Consider the following 25,437-nt stretch of genomic DNA (forward strand, 5'->3'; position numbering starts at 1 on the left):
ATTGTTTGCCTGACATCAGATTTGGCGAAATCGGGCATTTAGAAAAAAAATTGAAGTGTAGTTAATTTACAAGGTTGTGTTAATTTTAAGCGTACGGCAGAGTGATTCAGTTATACACACACACACACACACACACACACACACACAATACATATACGCATTCTTTTTCAGACTCTTTTCCGTTCCAGGTTATTACAAAATATCGAGTAGAGTTCCCTGTGCCATACAGTAGGTCCTTGTTGTTTACCTATTTTATATAAAGTCGTGCAGCGGTCCCCAACCTTTTTGGCACCAGGGACCAGTTTCTTGGAAGAGAGTTTTTTCCGCGGGGCGGGGGGGTTGGTTCAGACGGTAATGTGAGCGATGGGGAGTGGCGGATGAAGCTTGCTTCACTCGCTCCCCCGCCGCTCACTTTCTGCTGTGCGGCCTGCTTGGGGGACCCCTGAAGTAGTGTGTATCTGTTAATCCCAAACTCCAAATTCGGTCTCCCTGGCCCCCGCTATCCCCTTTGGTAACCGTAAGTTTGTTTTCTATGTCTGTAAGTCTATTTCTGTTTTGTAAATAAGTGCATCTGTGCCATGTTTTTTAGATTCCACATACAAGTGATATCATGTGGTGTTTGTCTTTCTGTGTCTGACTTACTTCGCTTAGTATGATCATCTCTAGGTCCATCCGTGTTGCAGCAAATGGCATTATTTCATTCTTTTTTATGACCTAGTGATACTCCGTTGTACACATGTGCCACATCTTCTTTATCCATTCGTCTGTCGATGCACATTTAGGCTGCTTCCATGTCCTGGCTATTGTAAATAGAGCTGTTGTGAACATTGGGGTGCATGTATCTCTTTGAATTAGAGTTTTCTAAATTGGGCATTTTCTTAAATGATAATTTTGGAGGTATTGCTGTGACTTACACAAGGAAAGACCAGAGGGTAGATGAGTTTACTGGTGCGTCTGTCGAACATTGATCCAGAACCTAACCATCATTTGAGGAAGTAAAGTTCCATTTGGGAAATTCTAAGCAGCTAAGGAGGTAAAATTAGGACTTTTTAACCCATGTGACCAAAGGGTCATTGCTTGGCATTTTTAAAAAGACCTGGAATGGTAAAGAAGTTTATCGATGCCAGAGAGGTGCCTGAGGTACAGGGTGGGTTGAGGAGACGGAGCTTCCTGCTACCTGGCACAGCTTTGAAATTGAAAATTTGGGTTTTTGTGTGAGGCTTTTCGGGGCGATAGGAAGAGGGATGGTTCTGAGAAGAAACAACCTTTTGTTGCCTTTCTCTCGCGACTGTATGTATGAGAAAGAAATTTTTCAATAACGTGTTCTGCAGTCTTGGATGAAGGTGACTGATGGTGAGACTGACACGCTGTTTATTTTTATCATAATTGAAAATAAGTGATGGGCTGTTTGCTTCTTAAAAAAGATAAAGTGCTAGTTAGTGTCTGTTGAAAGGCAGGAAGGGGTGATGCTTCCACAGAGGTTAGGATGGGTTGCAAACTCTTTTATGATTATACAGAGCCTAGTATCCAATCTTTGTCATCAGATTCATGCCCTGGCCTCAAACTTGTGTAGTTCTCATCCGTTCGATAAGTATTTGTCGGACAGCAACTCTCAACGTTTTCTGACACACACAACCTCAATAAATCGTTGTGAATAAATATGCCCTGTTGTTGAGGCTTTGGGGGAATATAAAGATGAATAGGACATGGTCGGTGATCTCAGGGAACTTAGGGTCTAGTCGGGTTATAAGTAAAGCAAGCACGCAAATGACTTGGCAAAACAAGGCACATGTCTTTAAAAAAAAAAGTATCAATAAAATGCAATGAAGTTTCAAAGAAGGGAGATGGTACATCTACTTTGGAAGAATCGGGAAGGTTTTATGGAACAGGGAGCACTGGAGCCAAGTCTTGAAGTAGGAAGACAGGACCTGCCATGTTTGGAAAGAACATGCAACGTGGAGGAAACGATGAGAGAGTAGGGCCCTGAGGAAGAGATCGATGCTTAGGAGGGACCAGCTGGCGGTCTAGTTGGACTAATTTTTAAGTGATATGTAAAGGAATAGTAGAAGGTAAAGTCTGAATACCTGAGTAGAGACTGCATTTGGGGGGTCTTTGAATGCAGAATTAGTGCTTTGTAATACACATTACTGGTAAAAGGAAGACTCTGAAACGAGTGAAGGCATCTTAATCACTAACATTTATTGAGCCTCACTGTGTGCCAGGCACTGTGCTACGTGCCTTCAAGTATTATCTCATTTTATTCTCAGAACAGCCCTATGAGGTATGGTCCCATTATCATCTCCCTTTCCTAGATAAGGGAAGCGAGGCCTTTTAATACAGAGGGGTTATGGAACTTGCCCAAGGCCACTCGGCTTGTGAGTAATAGCTGGCATTTGATCTCAGGCAGTCTGACTCCATCGCTTGTGCTTTTGAGTTGGAAAAAAGATGGGGGAGACCAATTAGGAGGCAGTGATAGTAGCTGATCCACGAAGTTAGAATGGAACTTTGGGAACAGTTGAGGGAAGGAGGATCTTCATGTCTTGGGAAAATTGGCTTACTGGAGGGGAAGAGGGACAGAGTACAGTACAAATGGCACGGAGGTTTCCAGGCCGGTTGACTGACAGCTTGGAAGGGTTCTTTCTACAAAGAAGGGAATGAAGAAGAGAATTTGTTTGGGATTTTAAAAAACTGACGTGTTTGTTTCAGGCTGGTTGAGTTTAAGATAGCTGAAGGACATTCAGCGGGTGGTGTCCTTAGGCAGTGTGGAAAGGGCTGCCTTGGAGCTTGGGAGAACGTTATGTATTTAAATGGTAAGCAGTACTGTTCCCATATGAGTTATTTAGAATGGAATCTAGTTCTCCGGGGCATTGATAACAAATTAAATTAGAACATCTTCCCACACCTCGTTTGGTAGATTTATTATTTTTTTAGAGTAGTAATTATTATGAAATACTGGGAAATTATAATTAAATCATTTCTTTATAAGTTGCTTCTGGAATACGGATGTACAGCAAACATGGTTTTATCAGAAGGCATGGCCAGCCTTTGGATCACATGATTTCCTGTAAACACACCTGCACTGGACCTCCATATTTAGAAAGACCTTGAAAATAGCCCACTGCAAGTGCCCTGCTCAAGTGTTCACAGCGGAATTAAGGTTTAAGAAGAAAGTCAGCCTTTTTTACATGCAAAATTTCTCTAATTCCCTTTTTTTTTTTATGGTATAAGTTCAAGGACTCTTTGATAGGCACCTCATTGACTTTTCAGAAAACTTAAATTTGTCCGTATTGTACCTTTTCTTTTTAGACGTCCTCTTCTACTTCACAGTGCTTTAGAGAAGGGAAAATAAGTCTACCAAGACCTGTTTCCATTGCCATGTCTCTCAATCCAAAAAAAATTTTGATCTCTTCTTTCCTTTAGCTTCTCCAACTCTTGCCAGTTTGCGTTTGTTTGTTTGTTTGTTCCCTCCTGTAAGCACCATCCTTGGAAAGTAACAAAATGACTTTGAACAGCTTAGAAATGGGATTTCTGGAAAAGGGCAATGAGAAAATGTTGGGTGCAATTTTTAATATTGTCATTTCCTTTTCTTTTCTTCTGCATCAAGTTTGGATCGCCATATGCAAACCCACCACGGACACCATAAACCATTCCGATGCAAGCTGTGCTCCTTCAAGTCCTCCTACAACAGCCGGCTGAAGACACACATCCTCAAAGCTCATGCTGGTGAGTTGGTGTTCGCGGTGCACTAGTTCCCTGAGTTGGAAATTTAATAGTCTTCAGTGAGTGAAATTTTTAAGTCTCTTGCTCCATACACATGAGAATAAGGTTCTCTTGAGATGGTTGTGTATTCAGTTTTATTTTGATCTAATTAAAAAAATTAAAGAATGGCCCAAAGGCAAAATAATACCAAGTACCGTGTCACGCATGTCATAGTTGATTCATGCAACTAACACATACCTACTGACAGATTCTTGCTACTCACAGGTTCTGTTTTCTAGAGAAATTTCTAAATTACCTGGACTTTCTAATGGAAATGCAAGAATTGGTACATCTCCTGAAGATAATTTCCAACTAAAATAAAGTGATAATCTTGGGGACGTTCAAAGGGACACAGAGACCTCAGGATGTGTGAGATTTCTCATGAGATGCCCTCAGATGCATTTCCACATCCCAGATAAGAAATGACCTTGGGTCATGAGTGTCCAGGAGTTGTGTTGATCTCCATCACTCTATCATCCCATCTCATTGTGCTCGTCTCATGAACATCCCTTACGTACCAGTCTCTGTACTAATAAGCCTGGTATATTCATCATCTCATTTAATCTTCAGGGCAGCCCCAAAGGTTAGATGTTGTCACCCTCAGTGTCGGATGAAGCCACAGAGACTCAAAACCCAGTGTCCTGCTCAAGGCCACAGAGCCCATTCACTAAGAATTTGACTCCAGAACAAAAGCCTACATCCTTGTCGCTCACAGGATGCTGCCTCCCTCTCTCTTCTGCTCTTTTCTACTTGGCATGTGATGGAGGATGCCCACAGGTGGCTAATCAGAACTCATCCAAGAGAGGAAAAGAGGCATGAGTAAGAAAGGCAGTGTGGCAGGGTCTGGGGGGCCTCCTCCCAGGATGTCCCCAGTCCTCTGAGAAGCCCGACTCGGCAGCAGCCTGTGGCCCTCTCAGAGGTGTTGTCAGCCTTTGAGGAACTTACAACAAACAAAGGAAAATTGGGGAACCAATAGCTTTAGAATAGCTAGCGATACTGTCAGAGATTCTTCTAGAGATCCAGTCTCCCTGCTGAGTTTCCTCAGCTAGCTAAGGTGTTTAGAATTCTAGTTGAATTCTAGTTTAAAATTTTTCAATCAACTAGAATTCTTCTGTCTCATTTATTTGCTTCCCTTCCCTGATTAGCTTCCCTTCCCTTATTAGCTTCTTATTAACTGCCCAGAACCCGAGTCCTTCACTTTTGTCATGTCCTCATCCCCTGTGGAAATACAGCCACGTCTCTGCTGTTTCCTGAAGGTTGGCTCCCGTTGAACTGGCTTAATGGAGTAAAAAACTACGGAAGCCTTCAGGATGCCTTAAGCCCACTGGGGGTGGGGGAGGGGATGGCGGATTAGCTATATGGGCTCTTCTCTATCTGTTAGTATTTTTATATCTTCCAGAACATTTTACTAAAGTCCATGGAGTAAGAGGCTTCGGGGTTCAAACCACTCTTTTCTAACTGGTGTATATTGTAAATTATTCACTCGGGACACTATCCTGGGGAGTTTTCCCCATAGATCTCAGCCTTGTCAAAAACACTTTACCAGTGGGAGTTGGGTAAGTGATTCGGCCTGTGGGAAAGACTTTAAAAAAGTGCCACAGGCTACACACTGAGTCCAGGGCATTGAGCTGAAGTGTATATTCTTGGAGCTGACCAAGCAGACTGGTCTTCTGTGCTCGCTGGTTTGCAGGAAGGAAGCATCCAGAGAGAGGGGGTGGGAGCATCGTAATCCAGTTCTCCACACACCTTGAACCGTTGGTGTCTATGACTTGGTCTTAGCTACAGAGAGTGGCTTGGCTTGGAGAAAGCCAAATCATTTTCCAGAAGACTCTTGACTCGTCTGTTCTAGATGGAGTGTTTTATTTTATTTTATAGGGTAAAAGGTAGTGTGTACTAACCAGATACCTGGATTTGAATTCTCTCTCAGGTTATGCTACTTATAACCACCCACCAAGGTTCATATGGCCAGGTTTGCACTGAAAAACTGAGAAATGGAATAAGGAGAGCAGTAGTGTACAATATGACATATATTTATTATTTCAGTAAACACCATTATTCATACCCAGCATTATCCTGTAGCTAACAGGTCATGGTCTGAGGGGTGTGGAATTGACTGGTGTTCTCGTTCGGGTCCTCTGACTTCTTTGTGCTTCTCTTCTGCTTTGGGCTATAGTATGTTGCCTCATTCAAGGTTTTGTGTGGGTCTCTTCAAGGCTTTCCTGGAAATGCACGCTTTGGGGGTCATCAGTGGTGAGAAGGAGGCTTGAATGCGGGACTTCAGACGCTGGTCTCCGTTCACATGAAACCACTTAGTAATTTTCGGGGTGACAGGAAAGTAACCATCTCAGCAGGGTAAAAGCAAGAGTGGAGGTTTAGGGCTTCCCTGGTGGCGCAGTGGTTGGGAGTCCGCCTGTCGATGCAGGGGACGCGGGTTTGTGCCCCGGTCCGGGAAGATCCCGCATGCAGAAAAAAAAAAAAAAAGAGTGGAGGTTTACTAGCTCATTCTTGCTCTGCTTTAGTGAGCATTTGTCTATAGCACATCAGCGCTGTCCTCAGTTCATATTCACTGGTCCACAAAACCTTCGTTACTAACAATCCTTTCTTCTCTTATTCCTCTCCTTCCTTTCCCTCTTCTCTGGTTTTTAAGTTTCACTTGAAAATAAATTTTAAAAATACATGTTCATTAGAAAAAAATTGAAAATGAAAGAAGAAATAGTCAAGCCATTCATAATCTTATTATCTGAAGACCACTGTTGTTAATGTTTGATAATATTTCCTTTCAACCATTTCCTCTATAATTATTTTCCATAGTCATGATTATAATTTAATCTAAAATGTATTATGCTTTTCTGTTTATTTTTCTGAGTTTCAGTATTTTAGTTTTCTATGAATTGTCAACTCTTCGAGAATTTATTTTCATGAATAGTAATTTATCAAGAAGATATACCCACATTTACTTAATCACTTCCCAGTGGTTGGAAATTTAGGTTGTTTCGCCCCTTTTTCAAGCATAAATAATGTATATTTCTAAACAGAGATTTCTAAGTATTCAAGGGTATTTCCTTAATATAAATTCTCAGAAGTGGAATTATTGAGTTGCAGGCATGAACTTTCTAAGCTTATTGTTATAAAAAGCAAAATTGCTTTCCGAGTTGATCGTACCAGTGTTTGTCTGTCCAGCGACATAAGGATGCCCATTTCACACCCTTCTTAAATTGCAATTCATGTAAAAGCTGACTTAGGGCAAAGATAAATCATACTCTCATTTAATTTGGTCATAGTGATCTGTGCTGTATTTCAGTGGTATAAAAACAATTAAAAGGAAAATACTTTGTAGAAAACAAACTTATGGTTACCAGGGGGGCGGGAGGGGGAGGGAGGGATAAATCGGGAGATTGGGATTGAAATATACACACTACTATGTATAAAATAGACAACTAATAAGAACCTACTGTATAGGTATTGTACAGGGAACTCTACTCGCTACTCGGTGATGGCCTATATGGGAAAAGCATCTAAAAGAGAGTGCATACATGTATATGTGTAACTGGCTCACTTTGCTGTACAGCAGAAACTAACACAACAGTGTAAATCGACTAGACTCCAATAAAATTAACGAAAGAAAAATACTTATTTTTACCTACATGTCCTTTTTATTGAAAAATGTTGGAGCTAAATGCAGACACACGTTTATATATGTAAGCACACCTCTCTCAGTTAAAGAAATGACTTTCACCCATTTCTGTACTATTGATCAGATAGGGAAATGGAGTTTTGTGCTGAGGTTCGTGAACTGGTCCCAGAAAACCCCACGGGTAGGATGTGTGGAATCCAGGAGGCCTAGAGTCAGCAAGGAAGTAAATTATGAGGATAGCACGGCAGTTTGCCCTGAGTGACTTCGTGCTCGGAAAGCCACCGATCGGCCCTTGGAATAAGAATGGAGTGTGTTGTTTTCTGTGGATGATACAAAGGCTGGAATGAAAACGGACATCGTCATTTCCAGTACAGAGAGGGAGGGAGACAGACGGGAAGCCTTTGCCGAGGGAGCTACCTAGACATTTGGTTTCACTCTCTGCTGGGGAATCTACCGTAGGCTCATCCCTGTAAACAAAGCATGAGATGGCAAGGGACCAGGTCACTTGATTACGGAGCTCCTAAAAGAGTTCCGATCCTCCAGGAGCCCTGTGGTCGTGGCAGTGGGCAGGGGGTTGGTCTGGGAGGGTCCTCAGACCGTGCAGCTTGAGACGGGCTCTCTGGAGTCACTGACCCTGTTGTTCTGTCTTCCACCCGCCTCGTCCCCTGTCCCCTCCCTCTCCCCTGCCGCCGACCGTCTCCCTCCAGGTGAGCACGCCTACAAGTGTTCTTGGTGCGCCTTTTCCACCATGACCATCAGCCAGCTGAAGGAACACTCCCTCAAGGTCCACGGAAAAGCCCTGACCCTCCCCAGGCCGAGGATTGTCAGTCTCCTCTCCTCGCACGCCCACCACTCCTCCTCCCAAAAAGCCACCCCGGCCGAAGAAGTGGAAGATTCCAATGGTAAAACCGGGCTTCCGAGCCGCCATCAATCATGGGTGGGGGGAGGTGGGCTGGGGTTAACGGCCCATCCTTCTTTCTAGAGGAAAATCTGACACGAAAACGTGGCGGTTCAAGTGAAGGAAGAAACGGGAAAAGGTTGGAACAGTATAGACATTGGAGTTGGAGGGTGAAGTGAACTCGGTGAGCATCTGTTTGGTGCTGAGGCCAGACGCCCCTGCACTGGTGTGCCCGCTGCTTGTGAAAAGAGCACATGTGTGATGGGTTCGTGTTGGATTCTTCCGCCGTGGTTGTGAGCAAGGAGGAGGATGAATACCAGGCAGATTTCTTTCTTCGCTGACTTTTTTACTTATTGATATCCTGTCTTGTCCTAAAAAATACATGTGCTGTGAAGTGTTCGGGGTGCCAGATGTGTAAGTTAAGGACAGAATTCAGAGGGACTGGAATGGGTGAGTGGGTGGGGGCATGTGTCTGATGGGGTCACAAGATAATTTAGGGGTAACATAGTGATTTCTGTTAATGGCTGAAGGATGTCGAGGAAGCGTCATTTGGAAGGAGGGTGTAACTGCCCACTTTTGGAAGCTTCAGACTAAAGCTGGGAAGCCCTGGAAGGGGTCTCCTCGCTGGCAGTGTAACTAAAGCTGTAGGAGAGAGAGAATGAGAGCGAGAGATGGCGGGTATGGCAGAGCGAGCAAAGGATGGCTTGTTGTTTTGATCCGCCCAAGAAACAGAAGGGTGTTGATTACTCAGCTCACCTCAGATGACTGCAGAATCTCGTGCTTAGGAGAGGAGGGAGTCTGGAGATTCTTAGTGATGTAGAAGACCTGAGAGCTGCTCTCTTCCGTGAGCCTCTCGTGCTAGAATCCCTTCTGCGGCATCTCTGGTAACCAGTTATCTACCCCCTAGCCTGAATGCTTCCCAGGTCACGGAATGGACTATTTCCCAAGGTCTGCTACTAGGTCCTTGAGAGGAACTTAGTGGGCTGGCAAGAAAGTTCAGGGGCTCTTTGGAATAAAGGCTTGGCTTTGAATCTTCCCTCAATGCCAGTTGTGTTTTCCTGGGCAATCTTAGCTTCCTAGACTCACATGACAAATTGGATAATGATACCTACTTCATGATGGCCTTGAGAGATTAATGAGAAAAGGTACATGTGTAAAATGCCTCACACAACACCTGACACATGTAGGTATTTAATAAATGGTCATGTTATTCAGCACTTTACATCCTTTGATTGCAGTTTTGGCTTTTGAGACCATTTATGACACGTATGAATTTGGGGTTATTTTTAATGTAAGGGTTTAAAAAGATAGAATCCTCAGGTAACCTGAAGATCTGACAGCCCAACATGTCCGTGTGGGCTGGTTATCCAAATAGCAAAAGAGTAAATGAGGAATCTTCATTCACAAGGTCTGGGCGAAGACAAGTGGGAGGAAAAGAAAAGGTAAGTCCTGGGATTAAAGTCCAGCTGTTGTTGCTGAGTTGTAGAACTTGGTGGCCTTTCCTTTGCATATCAGTAAACACCAGCTTAGACACAATAACTCCTTGCCGGTATTCCTGTCTTGAAGGACTTCTGTTTAACAATGAAGGCTTGTTGTTACGAGGGTGGCTTGTAATGAATGAAGTGAGCGCGCTGTCTCCTCAGCTGTTGTGTGGCAGTTTAACCTGTGTTCGCTGTTGTTTTCCAGGAAAACTTAAGAGTCTCAGAGTGAGGGGTGGAGAGGAGGTGGGGGGAGCACATGTGAAAGGCCACAGAAGATGTCCCGTTTGCACCTTGAGATTCTGTTCTTTGTAAGAGATTGGTATATTGCAACAAAAGGCAAAATAGAATTTGATGTAAATTGTAAGGTCTTGTTTCACATGATTGTCAATGAATTGGTTTCATCTGAAATGGAAGCTACGCTTGTGGAACCATTTGGGTGAAATTGATACATCCAAACACCATTCCCAGCAAAGGCTTTTCCTGGGACATTTCTCTCCACGTTGTACCTTCTTTTCCCTTTGTCCTCCTCCCCCGCCCCCCTTGGAAGGCGGGTCTTAGTCTCAGGACAAGGGAATCCCGCAGACTACTCACCGCATGGCTTGCCTCCCTCTGTGTAGGCTGAAAAAGGGTTCAGTCAACTTCCTGAGTCTGTACTTTCTGCCAGGAGGTGTGCAACGCACAGAAGAATCATAAATGGATACAGTGCCATTCTGGCCACCCAGCAGCTTAAAATCAAATGTTTAGAGGGTATTATCAGCGTGGCATTGAACTAACCACGGCCCTAAGCCTGAAGCCTAACCTTTTTGGGGCCGATTTCAGGTTCTTGGAAGCTAGACGGTTAGGACCTTGGGAGGAGGGTGGTCGCAGAAACATGGTGATAACGATATTGAGTAACCCTGCATAGCACCGACGGTCTGTTCAGCCACAGGGAGGTAATTGGGCAACACAGAAAAGTGTTTTTCTTTCTTCTAAAGAAAGAACACAATGAATGTGAAAGCTCTGGGTGGCAACTCTTTAGTGAGGCGTACACAGAACTCATTGGACCTGTGCTGTTTTTAATGTATATAAATAACCTGGATCAGTGGGTCCACAGTGATTTGTTTAATTTGGGTGAGGTAAACCCAAAGGTTTAAGGTGGGGTAAACAGAAAAAAGGCATCAAATGGGCTGTTCTCATGAATGGATAGAGTGGAAAGAAAAATTAATAGTGTGTCCGTTCAAAAGATATCTTCTTGAATCCTTCTGATGTAGGTCTTGCAAGGTTTTGGATGCCCAAGAATGATGGAAGAGGTTGAAAATGGGAAGGCTGTCTGCTAGGGAGCTGAGTGGTGGATTCCTAGAAGTGGCTACATCTGGGGGACGAAAAAACAGCTGCGGGGCTAGACAGTAGCCTGTAAATCACGCCTTGAATGGTGTTTGAAACACGCATGTGAAATCCAGTTGCACATTTTAATAGGGGGAAGCTGTAGGGCCATTGGCCCTCAGTTAAGGTTTCCCACGCTGCAGATGCCAGGGCGCTCTGAACACAAGAACCAAAAATGTGTTGCAGGCCTCGGGGGGAGTAGAGATCTATAAAACCAGGGAAATCACCAGTGTGTCCTTGGCTTTCTGATCCCCTAGTGAGGGATGTGAATAAAACGACTGGACACGCTCGCTGCTCTGTGCAGTGGTCAAATGCTTGCAGTCTTGAGAGCGAGCCAGCGTTCTCCGGCAGAAGGAAACGGGCTGAACAGGAAGGTTCTTCCCTGGCTGCTCTCCCTCGCAGTGCAGAGGGGAGCCCTATAAGGGAGGGAGGCTGGGGAGGCAGATGTGAGAAGGTGGAGGGGTGATTTCGCTCCCACTGCCTGGCCGCACACCTGTTCTGGACATAAACAGAGCTCTTAGGCTCTGGGCTATCAGTCTTGACATGTCTCACCAGCACGTGGATCCTCTGTATGTCCTTCACGATTGGCGGTTGGAAAGAAAAGCAGTGCTGATCCCGTGTATAAGATAATGGGAAATGACACTTAATTGCTGTTCTAAACAGTGCATTAAGGGGAAATCATAAGGTTGTCAACAAGAGGAAGTGCTCTGCTGTGTTTGTGTTTACTGGGCTCTTTCTGCCATATAAAATAGAGGACTGGGTTTTTTCAGGCTTTCTCCGAGTCTGTGCTTTCAGTACAGAAAAACACACATATACATACATCTATAAAACAAGAAAGAAACTAGAGCAGTGTAGTTTCATTATGAGATTTGTTTAGGCCTGAGTAGCTCCACAGTGCCTGGGCAGTGGATATGTAATTTAAAATTCAGCTCTATCCTTAGTAAGAAGTCAGGCCACTGGTGACGTTCCATCTTTCTCCTCCCTCGAATTTCCCCTAAAGAATAGCTGATTTTATTTCTTCTCTCTGTCCAGTTATGCTGTACGGAATGGCCTGTTTTAGGGAAGTAGCTAGCGTGGTACGCTTAAAACAAAAATCGGACACGAAGACCAGGTGCAAAAAATAAATAAGATGTGTGAGAATTAGATAGTTTTTCAGTCTGTGCCCTAATGGCAGCCTAGGGAAAACACCAAGAATTTTCGGTCATGAAATCCTTCCCCTTGTAAGATAGACCTCATTGTAGCCCACCCAGCAGAGAAGGCTTTGCTGGTATGAATTGGTAGAAAAATGTAAGGAGCTTTGTGATTTTTTTTTTTTTTTTTTTTTTAAGAGAAGGATTTTCTGTTACAACTTTTCATTTGGCTTCTCGGTTCTAATCTCTAGAATAATATTTGATAAGCACTATTTTTATCAAGGCACCTCTCATCAGAAAACCACAGGCACTTCTCATGTCAAAATCCAAGTCCTCTGCGTTGCATTCAAAGTTCACCACTCAGTCCCACATTCTCCATCCTGAGTGGTCTCTCCAACAAATACTTACGTTTCCAGCCATCTCTGTACTTGCTGTCCCCAGCATCTTCCGCCTTCATTTCCACTTCCATGCATCTGAAGAAGCTCTGCTGGGAGCTTGGAAGGTTTCTTCCTTGTCTGCTTCTGTCTACCAGTCTCTGAGTTTAACTTCTTCTAAAGAGTGACATGTACCAGCCCCAGCCCTACTCTGATTTCTCGTCGATTGATGATCTTCTTGGTGTTCATTTGTACTTTTGGATATGCTGTTGGTTCTGTCCCCTAATTTTCCAATGGGAATAGTTAGGTAGATACTTATTAAATACTGACTTCTTTGAACTGACCAACGATTTCTTGGAGGCATCACAGTTTTCAGTTCAGTTAATTGTACCGAGTCTCCTAGCCTGTCTGACCAACTCCACAGAACCAAGCTGTACAGCGGTAAGTTAATTTCATTTCCATTTAAGAGGCAAGTTCAAAAGACAGACAATCCAAAGATGAAACCTTAGGGATTGCTCTAAGAGAAGCTTTCTGACGCATCAGTCTGCCAGGAGGAAATGATCTTCCTTGACCAAAGAGTGTTTCCAACTTTATCATTGTTCCCTGGATAACGAGACCTTCTGTACAGAAGTGGGAAACTGAAGTTTGAGACAGGGTGTAAGCCTTTCCAGTACTCAGGAGGAGACAGGAAGTGTGGTGGCACTGGGGAGATGGGCATTACCAGTGTGGTTACCTGGTAGCAGAGCGCCTTGGAGCAAGCGCACATAATCATTTGACCCTGGAATGGACTAGCTTGTTCTCTGCGTCTGTGTCAAAAAACATACAGTGTGGGCTTCCCTGGTGGCGCAGTGGTTGAGAGTCCACTTGCCGATGCAGGGGACACGGGTTCGTGCCCTGGTCCGGGAAGATCCTACCTGCCGCAGAGCGGCTGGGCCCGTGAGCCATGGCCGCTCAGCCTGCGCGTCCGTAGCCTGTGCTCCACAACAAGAGAGGCCACAACAGTGAGAGGCCCGCGTACTGCAAAAAAACAAAACAAAACAAAACAAAAACCATACAGTGTTTGCTTGCTGTTAAATCCGGTTCGGAGAAGCTATAGAGTGAAACTGACCAACAAAACTCATAGATTAGTAAAAATGTTTTACTCTCCCTGAAAATTTTGCCCACCAGCCTTTTAACATAATATATGGGTTAGAGGAGACTTGTAGTGGTTAATTTCTACAAGCCATAAATCAAGGATTGGCACACTTTTTCTGTAAAGCGCCAGATCAAAAATACTTTCAGCTTTGTGGGCCATAGAGTCTCTGGTAGAACCAGTTAACAGTGCCACTGTAATGTGAAAGCAGCCGTAGACAATATGTAAACAGATGGACATGGCTGTGTTCCAATAAAACTTTATGTGCAAAAGCAGGGGAGGCTGGATTTGGCCCATGGATTGTATGTTGCTGAACCCTGCCATAGATGACTGGTGGAAAAAATTACAGCAATACCCATGAAATTAATCCTGTCTTTAATAAATGTCATTATAGACCTTTATATTTAACATATAGACTATTTCTAGATGTCACTTAAAATATAACTTGACCTAAATATATTCTTTGTTTTATATATGAAATGTAGGGCATTAAGTAGAGCTTTAAAACTGTTATTGTGTGAATTACACTTATGCTTGAAAGAAAATCTTCTCTAAGAATTGTATTAAGTCTGGCGCCAAACTATCAATTCATTTAACCTTGACTGCAGCAATACTTGACACTTAAAAATTAAGATCTGAGATGCCTGCTTTTTGAAGAGAAGCTTTTCAGATTTCTAAATAGGTCAGACATAAAATTCAACCTTTAAGAGGATCCAATTAGTTGCTAGGGCATAAGACCCTTCCACACAGGTTCCAGTTGTAGTCAGATTTCTCTTGGGGTGAAAGAAAGAAGAGTGGTTTCTTTAAAGATGACTCCTGAGTGAATAATTGCGAAATACAAAGATCTACGTCGTTTATAGCACGTGGGATACAAGGCATAATTTCAGTGGCTTGGCCGTCATTTTTGTTTTTTAATTAATTTTTTATTTATTTTTGGCTGCGTTGGGTCTTTGTTGCTGTGTGCGGGCTTTCTCTGGTTGCGGTGAGCGGGGGCTACTCTTCGTTGCGCTGCATGGGCTTCTTATTGCGGTGGCTTCTTTTGTTGCAGAGCACGGGCTCTAGGCGCACAGGCTTCAGTAGTTGTGGCACGTGGGCTCAGTAATTGTGGCCCGCAGGCTCTAGAGCGCAGGCTCAGTAGTTGTGGCACACGAGCTTAGTTGCTCCGCGGCATGTGGGATCTTCCCGGACCAGGGCTCGAACCCGTGTCCCCTGCATTGCCAGGAGGATTCTTAACCACTGTGCCACCAGGGAAGCCCTTGGCCGTTATTTTTTAATAGGTTCTGTTGGTCTCAAAATTATCTGGCCAGAGAATACTAACCTTCCCTTTTTTGACTTCAGAATTTCTACATTAAAATCTGATCTAGAGTTTATTTTAGTGCTTATTACGAGGAGTGGCATTTCTCCTATAAAGACTTAAGAATCCTGTAACTCCAGTGGTGCAAAGTGGTACAGATGATTCCGCATCTTCTATTAGACATCCAAAAGTCTTCAGCGGTTAAATTATAGACCTTGCCCTCATCAGCAAATAGGGAGCCTCCGAAATTATCACTACCCTGAAGTCGAATATCATGTGATAGACCCTTCCCAAGAAACCCACCTGCCTGAGATTTCTGTGACTTTCTGAATTCGCCACAGTTTCATGTGCCAAGGATTGAAAAACATTTCAAATATAAGCTTTCCATGTCCTGGGAACTCAGTCAACTCGCCCATCTCCCTCTTCCCATGCCAAGAAAAACATTTGTTCCTCAGAAGTACAAGCATATACTACCCAACTCATTCAGAGATAGTTCCTAGCAACACCAGAATTTGCTTCATAATTCCGCAGCTGACTTTTGCATTTCTTGGTTGGAGGTTACCTTAAAGTCCTCCAGAACCTCAGTTGTGGGAAGTATCTAAAAGGAAGAAGAAATTTACTTTATTCTTTGGCAGAAAATATATTCAGTTGTTAGGCAAATCATCTAAAATTATCTCGGGTCTTTTTCGAGAGGAAGATTTTTTGTCTTATCATTGCCCACCTTGATTTTTTTTTTCCCCTGGAACCAGAGCTAGATATTTTAGTGCAATTTTATTGAATATAAAATCCCTTAAACTCTTTTGAGACTTCTTATGATTCATAGGTCCTCTCCTCTCTTCCAAATACTGCTCTGCACTAGAGGATTTTATACAAGCAGAGGGAAGGGTATTGGATTTGGGAGGACTAGTGTGTGTGAGCCATGATTCAGAGGTAGATATCCTGGGGCAGCTTTGCTGGAGCAGAGGGCATGTCCCGGGCAAGATGGGCATGTGAAAAAGAATTGTTTTTAAGAGCCGAGATGAGAAGTTGCCAGAAACAACCTTCTTGAAGCAGCTATTATTTATTTTTTAAAATAAATTATATGAGTTTTGGTGGTATGGCCCAGCATGTCCAAATGATGTACGCATTTTCTTAATTCATTCATAATCCTAAATAATATCCTATTGAAAAATTCCAGTGGTGGTACTTAATCAAAAACGGCAAGATAAAGACTGGCCAAACTGACGTGAAAGGTTCAGGTAAGTTGGATCTGCTTGCCTTTTACTGAAGTCAGTCCCTTGCTGTTTATGCCCAGGAAGGGACGTGTTCCTGCCAGAGTGCTCCTCTGTTTTGTAAGTAGTTTCATAGTCATCAGGGTCAACCCAAAAGAGGTGTTTGGCTAAGAGTACAGGGCCCAGCTAAGGTTTTATTTACCTGTACACTGCTCTTGGAGAAGTCATTCCAGGGCTACGCTCTCCAGCTTCCTCGGGGACACAAAATATTCTTACCTGCCTCGTGGAAGCCACCTCCTATGTCATCTCTTATGTTCATGTGCTGTGAGCCCTCCACCAAAGCTGTTGTGATTGCCCCATCGAGCAACACAGGATGACCTTCTCAACCTTTCCTGTAGTCCTTGATTTTTTAGCACTCCTAGTTATTTTTTTCTCCATGACCAGTTTGAAAGTCATCCATTCTGGGTTATTATAAGGTTTCTGGCTGTCGTCTCTTGGTTTAATTCTGAAGTGGTAAAATTAATCATAATTTTTATTTACTTCGGCTGACTGCCTTAAATTTGCCATCAGATTTAATATGTCTGATGAATCAGAATTACAAATTATTATTAGCCTCATTTTATAGAAAAGGAAACTGAGACTGAAATGATGAGTCCCAAAGTCATAAAACATATATGTGGTGGACCTTGTCTGAGCCCAAAGCTTATGCCCTTAACCTTTGTGCCATTTCATCAGAGAGTCGCAGCAGAAACCACATGCATAAGTGAGCCAGAGTGGAGAAGATGAAACCTATTCTTAGATGTCTGGGGGCCCTGGAATCTTCCAAAGGAAAATAAAGCCAAATTTTATTGTTGATTGATAGTTAGAGCTTAAGTTAATAAATACGTAGAGTTAATTAGAAGAACAGAATATAACAAGTGAGAAATTTTGCATTTGGATTTTATTGGCTGCAGCCATGGAGAAGAGAAGGAATTGATGAGTCCTGGAGGGCTTCTTGGAAGAGGTGGGACTCAGGCTGGGCCTTGAAGGGCGCGTAGGATTTTTTTTATGGGCAGATCGAAGTCTATTCCAGGTGGGAGGAGTATCAGAAGTGACCAAACTTAAAGAAGGGTTCCTGGGATGGCAAGAAGACCAGTCTGGCTAGAGTGGAGGGTGTGTAGGGGAGTTATTGGGAGGATAGCTGGCGAGATGAGGGGAGGTAGAACCAAACTGTAGGGGTAATTAACACCAGGAAGAGGTCTTTTCATTGTTAAGAAGCTGGGCTAAACAAGGAAGACCAGCAGCGAGGTCCCTGTCCCCTTTGGCAGTGGGAGGGTACTTTTGAGCTATGGGTGCCTGATGTTGATACCTGTAAGTCTTCAAGAATGAATGTGCATTAAACCTAGTCATGGGAGGTAGTTATCCCTTTTGAAGATGTCTGCATGGATTTTTCCTCCTGATGACAAGAGTAATACCTACTTAGGATTAAAGAACAGCTTTATGGCAGTACATAACATAAAATGTGAGGGCCACCCATAATGCCAGCCTCTCTGCACCCAAAAGAATTTAATAACAGTCTGCGGTAGAATCATCTAGATGTTTCTTCTTTGCATATACAGACAGGCTCTGTTTTGTTATTTTAATTTTTTTCTAAAACTGGGACCGCAGTATACAAACTACTTTTTTTTCATGTTCTTGTCTTTACTTGGAAGATTCTGTCACTATTTGACTCACCTTAGTTTTAAAATGTGAGGGTCCATATCTCAAAACAAACCCACAAAAATGATTCCCCTTCAAATCATAAACATTGAGTACTTAAAGGCTTCAAGAATTTTTGTGTGAATGTGATATATGTGTTTAAGATGGGAGTCTCAGAATTACAGAAGGCCTTTGAGGTTTCGCCAATCAAAATTTCACTCGTTTATTTCACTTTAAAGGCTCATTCACCTTCTAAAAAATTACTTAAGTAAAGTCTCTTTTCCTACTGCTTAAGACTTAATACATTTGAAATACTGGCAAATGGTCCATAGTTAAATGACAAAATCAAGATTACAGACTGTCTAGACTGTTCAGAGTAATGAGCTGAAAATGAGATTTTGTTAGGGAATAAATATAAAACATGTTGGGTAGCTTCTGACCTGTGTATTCACTTCCATTACTAGACTTGCCAAATATTCTTATAATTGTCGGTTATCATATCTGTCTCCACAACTAAACTGTGTGCTCTCTGAGGTCAAGGACTATTTCAGAGTCTTAGCACTTGGCAGGCCATTCAATAAATATTTCTTGATGTGAATTAGGGCGGCAGAATAAACCACACACAAGGAAAACAGACAGACAAAACAGTAGTTGATGTGTAAAAAAGCCTGGGAATTTTAGTGACCGCGAGCTCAGCTGTGTCACACGATGTTTGGAAAAAGCCAGTGGAATTGTGCTGTGTGTACCATGATGTTGCACGTTTCCTTGGTCACACCTCCCTCCTCCAGCTAACTAGCTTTGCCCCCCACCGCCCCCCATGGCAACTCCATCTCCCTCTCAACTCTCTGTGACCAAAGCGACTAATCCCTTTCCTCCAAGCAGCCAAGAAGAACAGTGAGTGCAGTCCTTACTTGCTGCTACCTGTTGAGAACATTTTTGCTTCCTTCACTTTCCAAGTGTCTGCTCTCTGCTTATTTCCTTCTTATCTTCTGGAATGTTCCTTCAGCTTCCTCAGTGAACTCAGTGCCAGGCTCACAGCCTGCCTTTTTACCCCAGCCATGACCGTCGTGCTCTGGAATTTCAGTATACTAGACTCAATGGTCACGACTCAGTGAATGTTTGGTTTCTTCCAGCTAGAGAGATTCACGTCTTCCTGACTGTGTTCCGCCACCCTTCATCTGTGGCTGGACTCACCATAGCCACTCTACTTCCAGCATCTCAAACCCATAAATTCTCTCTGACCACTACCGACCCCTTGTCTAGCCAACCCAGATCCTAGGCGTAGCCATTTCAAAGGGGCTTTCTCCTGCATCCTCGTGTCTCTGCCTCCTTTGTCCTTCTCTGGTTTCCAACCCGCCAGACCCCAACGCTGAATAACCCTCACCTTGTACTTCCTCTGATTTCCACCGGTCTTCCTGGCTCTAATCTCAGGCTTTCCCAATCTGTTTTCAAGGTTATCTCTATTAACCACAAATCTGATTTACTTTTCTTTTTATATTGAAGTATGGTTGGTTTACAAGGTTGTGTTAATTTCTGCTGTGCAGCAGAGTGATTCACTTATGCATAGATACACATTCTTTTTTTATATTCTTTTCCACTATGGTTTATCACAGGATATTGAATATAGTTCCCTTTGCTGTGCAGTAGGACCTTGTTTATCTGTTCTGTATATAACAGCTTACATCTGCTGACCCCAACCTCCCACTCCGTCCCTCCCCCAACCCCCTGCCCCTTGGCAACCACAGGTCCGTTCTCTATGTCTGTGAATCTGTTTCTATTTTGTAGATAAGTTCATTTGTTTTATATTTTATTTTATTTTTTTATTTTTTTGTACTTTTTGGCCACCCTGTGGACAGCATGTGGGATCTTATTTCCTCAACCGGGGATTGAACCTCCGTCTCCTGCATTGGAAGCACAGAGTTTTAACCACTGGACTGCCAGGGAGGTCCCTGTGTCGTGTTTTATCTTCCACCTATAAGTGATTTGGTATTTGTCTTTCTCTTTCTGACTTACTTCACTTAGTTTGATAATCTCTAGTTGCATCCGTGTTGCTGCAAATGGTATTATCTCATTCTTTTTTATGGCTGAGTAGTATTCCATTGTATCAATATACCACATCTTCTTTATCCATTCATCTGCTGATGGACATTTAGGTTGCTTCCATGTCTTGGCTGTTGTGGATAGTGCTGCTGTGAACATAGGGGTGCATGTATCTTTTTGAAATTATCAATTTTTTTTTTTTTTGCGCTACACGGGCCTCTCACTGTTGTGGCCTCTCCTGTTGCGGAGCACAGGCTCCAGAAGCACAGGCTCAGGGGCCATGGCTCACGGGCCCAGCCGCTCCACGGCATGTGGGATCTTCCCGGACTGGGGGTACGAACCCGTGTCCCCCGCCATCGGCAGGCGGACTCTCAACCACTGCACCACCAGGGAAGCCCCTATCAATTTATTTTTAAAAATAAATTTGAGCTTATTCCGATTTATCCCTCTAACATCAGTTTACTTATAAGTATTCCAAGGTACTTTTTTGAGTGAAAGAGACAGGCATGGGGTCACAACCAAGGTGGTAGAAGTTGCAGATAGCTGCAGGGTTTACCTTGTCTGTCCCAAAGCTAAGAGTGAATAAATGGAGTGAGGAGCTAGAGTTAATAGCTGTGGTATCACAAATTATTGTATTGTACTTGTGAATTGTGATTTTTCTGTTACTCTGATTTAACAGTATTTTAAAATGTTGCCCATGGGGAAGTTTTTAATTAGGAATACAGAGAAGGAAAGATGGAGAAATCCACATCTAACTTGCATGCAAAAAAGAATAATGCCACCAGTGTGTCTGTTAGAAGGAACAATTGTGATAACTCAATTAAAGGCAGGCAGTAAAGTGTAAGTAAACTTCCCAAGTAACACATTAAAATCAGTAATTTCTATATATTGTTAATAATAAAATAAGACCATTTTTGCTGATACATTTACAGTATACTTTTGCATCTTGGTTATGTTACCTATATAATGAAAGACTGGAAAAAAACGATTGTCTAAAAAATGATTAAGTTTAGTGTTAAAATACAGGATAGAATTTTTTTTCTCTTCCTTTTTTTTCAGTGGCTTTATTATTATGTGTCTCTGTCCCAGTACTTTTCACTACATTTCTGCCTTCTCTAATTTTCTGGGATATTATCTAAATCACAGTGTCCCTAGGGAAGAACGTCGGCTACACAGATGTCCACCCACTGTGTGTTGCCAGGGCAGAAGTGTTTGAGAACTACGGGGTGGAAAGATGGCAGTTCTGTGTTAAGTCAAGGGCAGGTTTAAGATTTTATTTATTTAATTAATTAACATTTTCTAAATGGCGAGATGGCAAGAACAGTGTCTGAGAAAACAGCTTTCATAATATACTGAGTAAATTGGTGGTGTTTATTACTAATCGTCATCGTCCCAGTAAAAGGAGATGACCGTGCTTGAGCTGGCGACGTAAAGCCATATATGTTAACCAGCCCCACCCCCGCAGCCCCAGGCTCTCCCTGTGGACCAGGTGGAGCATCTCTCCTGTGACCCCTGGGCTTCCTGTCTCCCGAAGCGGTGTGAAGGTGATGAACAGCAGTAGGTCAGCAGCATGTGAGACACGAGAGGTCCTGCTCCAGGACGTCTGGTGGCCGTGGCTCCCCTCAGGCACTCCCACTCCGGTGAAGCATGCGAGGGTTCCATGGAACCTCTTCCCCAACTCAGGACGATTTTTTGTCCGGTGTAATTTTAGGGTCGCACTGCAGTACTGGCGCGGAGCATGACTCTTCCTGTGTATCGCTGGTGCGTTTTGATTGAGCAGATGCCAGGAGGACCCATTTTAACCCAGCTGGAGCTAGTGAAAATGAGGAGCGAATGATCTTTCCAAAACCAGTTATTTGTATAGATCATCTTACCTTAAGAGTCTGCTCGGGGATGTTGGACACCTGAGTTTGAGGTCCAAATCCAGGAAGTACCACCCACATTGGAGGCGGCGGACCATCCAGCATGTGGCAGCCTCAGGCAGAGGGCCTGACTGCCTCCGTCTCACGCGTGTGGGCTGAGATAAATCATTGGCCTTCCACGATTTCTTATACGTAAGACAATAGTGATGCCTACTTTTGGGGGTTATTTTGTGGATAAAATGAGATAGCATATGAAAATGCTTTCACATTCTAAAGTACTGTAGAAATCTTAGTATTAAAGTAGCATAGTAAAAGCAAATTTCTTGTCAATTTATGATAATTTGTCAACAACCAGAGATTGATGAGGATTTATTCTTTTAATGGAAAAGGAAAAATACTCTCACATCTTGCCTTGCAAGCTGAGTGAAATCTCTTAACATCATGAATTGTTTCTTGGGAGTCTAAAATAATTCAGTGTTTGCAGAGTGGTGCTTAATCAGGAGTCCTGTTGATTTAAATTTCTTTGGACTTTGGGGCTTAATGGAATCCACCTACACAAGAAACTCCTTTGCACTTGATGTGCTAACCAGTGGGTGTAATGCAGTGGTAAGTCCCGAAGTTAGACATTATTATTATTGGCATTAATCAGTATATATTTTAAATTAACGATGACTATCATTTATTGCGTGTCTGTTAAATACTTTACGAACACTGGTTTAATCCACACAACAATTCCATAAAATAGGAACTTCCGTAACCAGCTTCCTGCTGTTTTTGGAAGGAGGAAAATAGTCTTAAGAAAGGTCACAGTTACTACCTGGCAGGGTTGGAGGAGGGTGGAGTCGGCCTAACTCCACAGCTCTGTCTACGATGTCACACAGTCTCCCGAAATCTTCGTTCTCAGATGTGTTATTGTTCCCTTGGAGAGTCTAGAAAAGGGAGCGCTATGAACCCTGCGAGAGTGCTCTGTGTTTTGAATATTAAAACCATTCTTGGGTAAGAACTTCTGCAGTATTTCCTGCAGTTGCCATCTTAGCCTCAGATCTCTTGAAAACAACCAATACTCCCAACTTACTCTTCCTCACCACTCGTTCTCTTCTCAAACTGCTAGAGTCTGTGTTCTGCCTTCAGCGTTTTATTGAAACCACTCATGAAGTGACCTGCTGGCCACCCCCAGAGACATTCTCTCTGGGAAAGAGTCATTCCTCCCTTGTTTACACCTGCTGCCGCCTCCTCTCCTCCCCGCCCTCTCTGGAATCCTTTGCAGCGTGGCTTTGGCTCCAGCGTGCTAATGGAATGGCTCTTACAGAGGTGGACAGCAACTCCAGACAAACAAGTCCACGGCCTCTGCTCCTGCCTCATCCTTCTTTTTTTGTCCGTGGCATTTAAAACTGCTGACCTTCCTCCCGGGGAAGCTCTCCTCCCGTGGTTTGGGTCCTACTGTATGTTTCAGGCTCTCCGCTGGCCTCTCTGATGATACCATCTCTTTACCCTGTTTTCGCTGACAGCTGCCATCATGTAGACCCCAGCCTGGTCCTCACTCCTCTCCTCTGCGCTCTCCCCCTTCACGGACACACGGAACCAACTCTCACTTTTCTGAGGATGCCACCAAAATCTCCACGTCCAGCCATAATCAGGTTAAGCCCCAGACCGTCTTTTCCATCTGCTCTTTATTTTCTCCACCTGGGTGTCCCACTCAGCCTCCACCGCAGAGGTTCTAAAATGGAACTCATTAACTTCCTCCCAGGCCTGCCCCTCTGCCAGGGCTCTTGGTACCCAGCTAGAATCCACTGCGTATCCGGGTCTCCTTGGACCCACACCCCATCAGTTGCCTACCCAGTCCTGTGGTTTCCGTCTCTTACTTCCTGTCACACCCACCCCTCCCCTCCCCTCCCCTCCCCCCTCCCCGTCTCTTACCCAAGCCATTCCCATAGCCACCCCACCTGCACACTGCTCCCTTCAGTCCACTCTAAGCAAGCTTGAGAGTCCTATCATTCTCCTGTTCGAGAACCTCTAGCACCTCTACCTGGCCTATTAACAAAAAATTCCCACTCGGCGTTCTCCATGCCCATCCCCCAGCTGCCCCTCCCTTCCTCTGCCTCCCCATGTCCAGACCCAGCTTGTCCTTCAAAGCCAGGTGCACGTTTCGCTTCCATGGTGTTTCCTGTGATGCCAGACATGAGTCAGCTCTCCCTCCTCTGAAACCCCACAGTGCCGTGGCCGACCTCGCCGGGGGACACGTGGTCCGTTCTGCCGACTCCACGATATTACCAGAAAGGGAGCTCTTCAGGGACAGGGTTTTTGTCCTGCCCACGGCCCATCTTTCTATTCTAAACACCTGGCATATTATATTCTGGACATCACTTTCTAGAGTAGATGTCCTGTAAATGTAAAATGAAAGTTGTGTTCTGTAGATAATCGTGACAGTGGTTTAAAGCAGTAAGTCAAGATTTGGATTTTTTTTTTTTCTGACCCCAGACCCACAGTGTCTTGCAGGCTCTCCGCTCACAACAGGTAGAAATGCCCGTGGGCGTTGGCTCTGTTCCTTGAGCACGCACTCATTTTCATATGTGTTTCAATAATGTCCCCTAAGAACCAGAGAGCTCTCGAAATGTGAGCTCTGATGGTCTTGGTATCTGTCAAATACCTAACATATAGTAGATATAATATTTGTTATGATGAAACAAACCATTTATAAAACACTAATGAATCCAGGAGAATATTGAGTCACTTTACAAGATAATACTTTGACCATTGAGTTGAGTCTGAGTCCAAGAAATATGTATTAAGTGTCCTTGGGTTGACACATGGGTGTTAAAATTAAGGAGTACAATACAGATTTAGAAACCTTTTGGATGTTGCTGAGATGCTGTATTTGAAAAACAGACCACAAGATCTTGGCTGGCGCCTACGTCTTTTCGGTGTTTGCCAACGTGTGGACATACCACTTGGTTTCCTGTGCTTCCTTGGTATTTTCTTGCACATGAAGGGTTGGTAGGGAGCAGAAAAGGTAGCCTCCTGGGTTTCCAGTTTTCCTTCCCTTAGGTAGTAGGACCATAATCTATTCCAGATGTAAATGTAATGTGTTCAGTTGAAGCAGTAGGAACTGAATTTCAAATGAACAATTCCAACCTGCTAGTAAAATCCAGAGGGGAAGAGTTACCACATTGGTGTTTTCTACTTGACAACACAAAGCACGGAGTCATAGGTGGCTGCTGCTATCCCTCATCAATAAGGAAGGTGCTGCTGCTTGGTTTTCTCTCATGGTGGGAATGCATTTATGCCAAGCCGCCTTCCCTATCTGAGAGATGGGGCAGGGCTCTGGGTGCAATCGATAGACCTAGAAAAGGTACAGATGCGAAGCCTTTATCTCACCTGGTTCCTGCTTCAGACCCTCCAGTGGCTGTCTGCTCTGCCTTCATAGTAGATTCAAGCTCAGCATGGAAAGCTGATACTTGGGCCCCTCTTTCTCTCGGGGTCGCTCCTCACCCCTTCTTCCTGCCGCATCCTGCACTGCAGCTGTCCTGGAGGCCCTGTGTCTGCGCGGGGTCCTGCTCTCACCCTCCAGGCCCTTCTAGTCCTC

General features: G+C 43.8%; 1 protein-coding gene across 5 annotated transcripts in view; it reads left to right on the plus strand.

Moving 5' to 3' along the window:
* ZNF462 (zinc finger protein 462) overlaps positions 1 to 25,437 on the plus strand; it is a 144,322-nt gene that overhangs the window by 68,041 nt on the left and 50,844 nt on the right. For all 5 annotated transcript variants that reach the window (XM_029202706.1, XM_029202705.1, XM_029202708.1 and 2 more), the window contains exons 6-7: positions 3,605 to 3,723; positions 8,101 to 8,295. In XM_029202706.1, the coding sequence (XP_029058539.1) occupies positions 3,605 to 3,723; positions 8,101 to 8,295 (314 nt within the window). The remainder of the gene's footprint in view (positions 1 to 3,604; positions 3,724 to 8,100; positions 8,296 to 25,437) is intronic.

The sequence above is a fragment of the Monodon monoceros genome, unplaced genomic scaffold (assembly GCF_005190385.1).
Source record: "Monodon monoceros isolate NGI ecotype Baffin Bay Population unplaced genomic scaffold, NGI_Narwhal_1 Super_Scaffold_5, whole genome shotgun sequence".
NCBI classification, from domain to species: Eukaryota; Metazoa; Chordata; class Mammalia; order Artiodactyla; family Monodontidae; genus Monodon; species Monodon monoceros.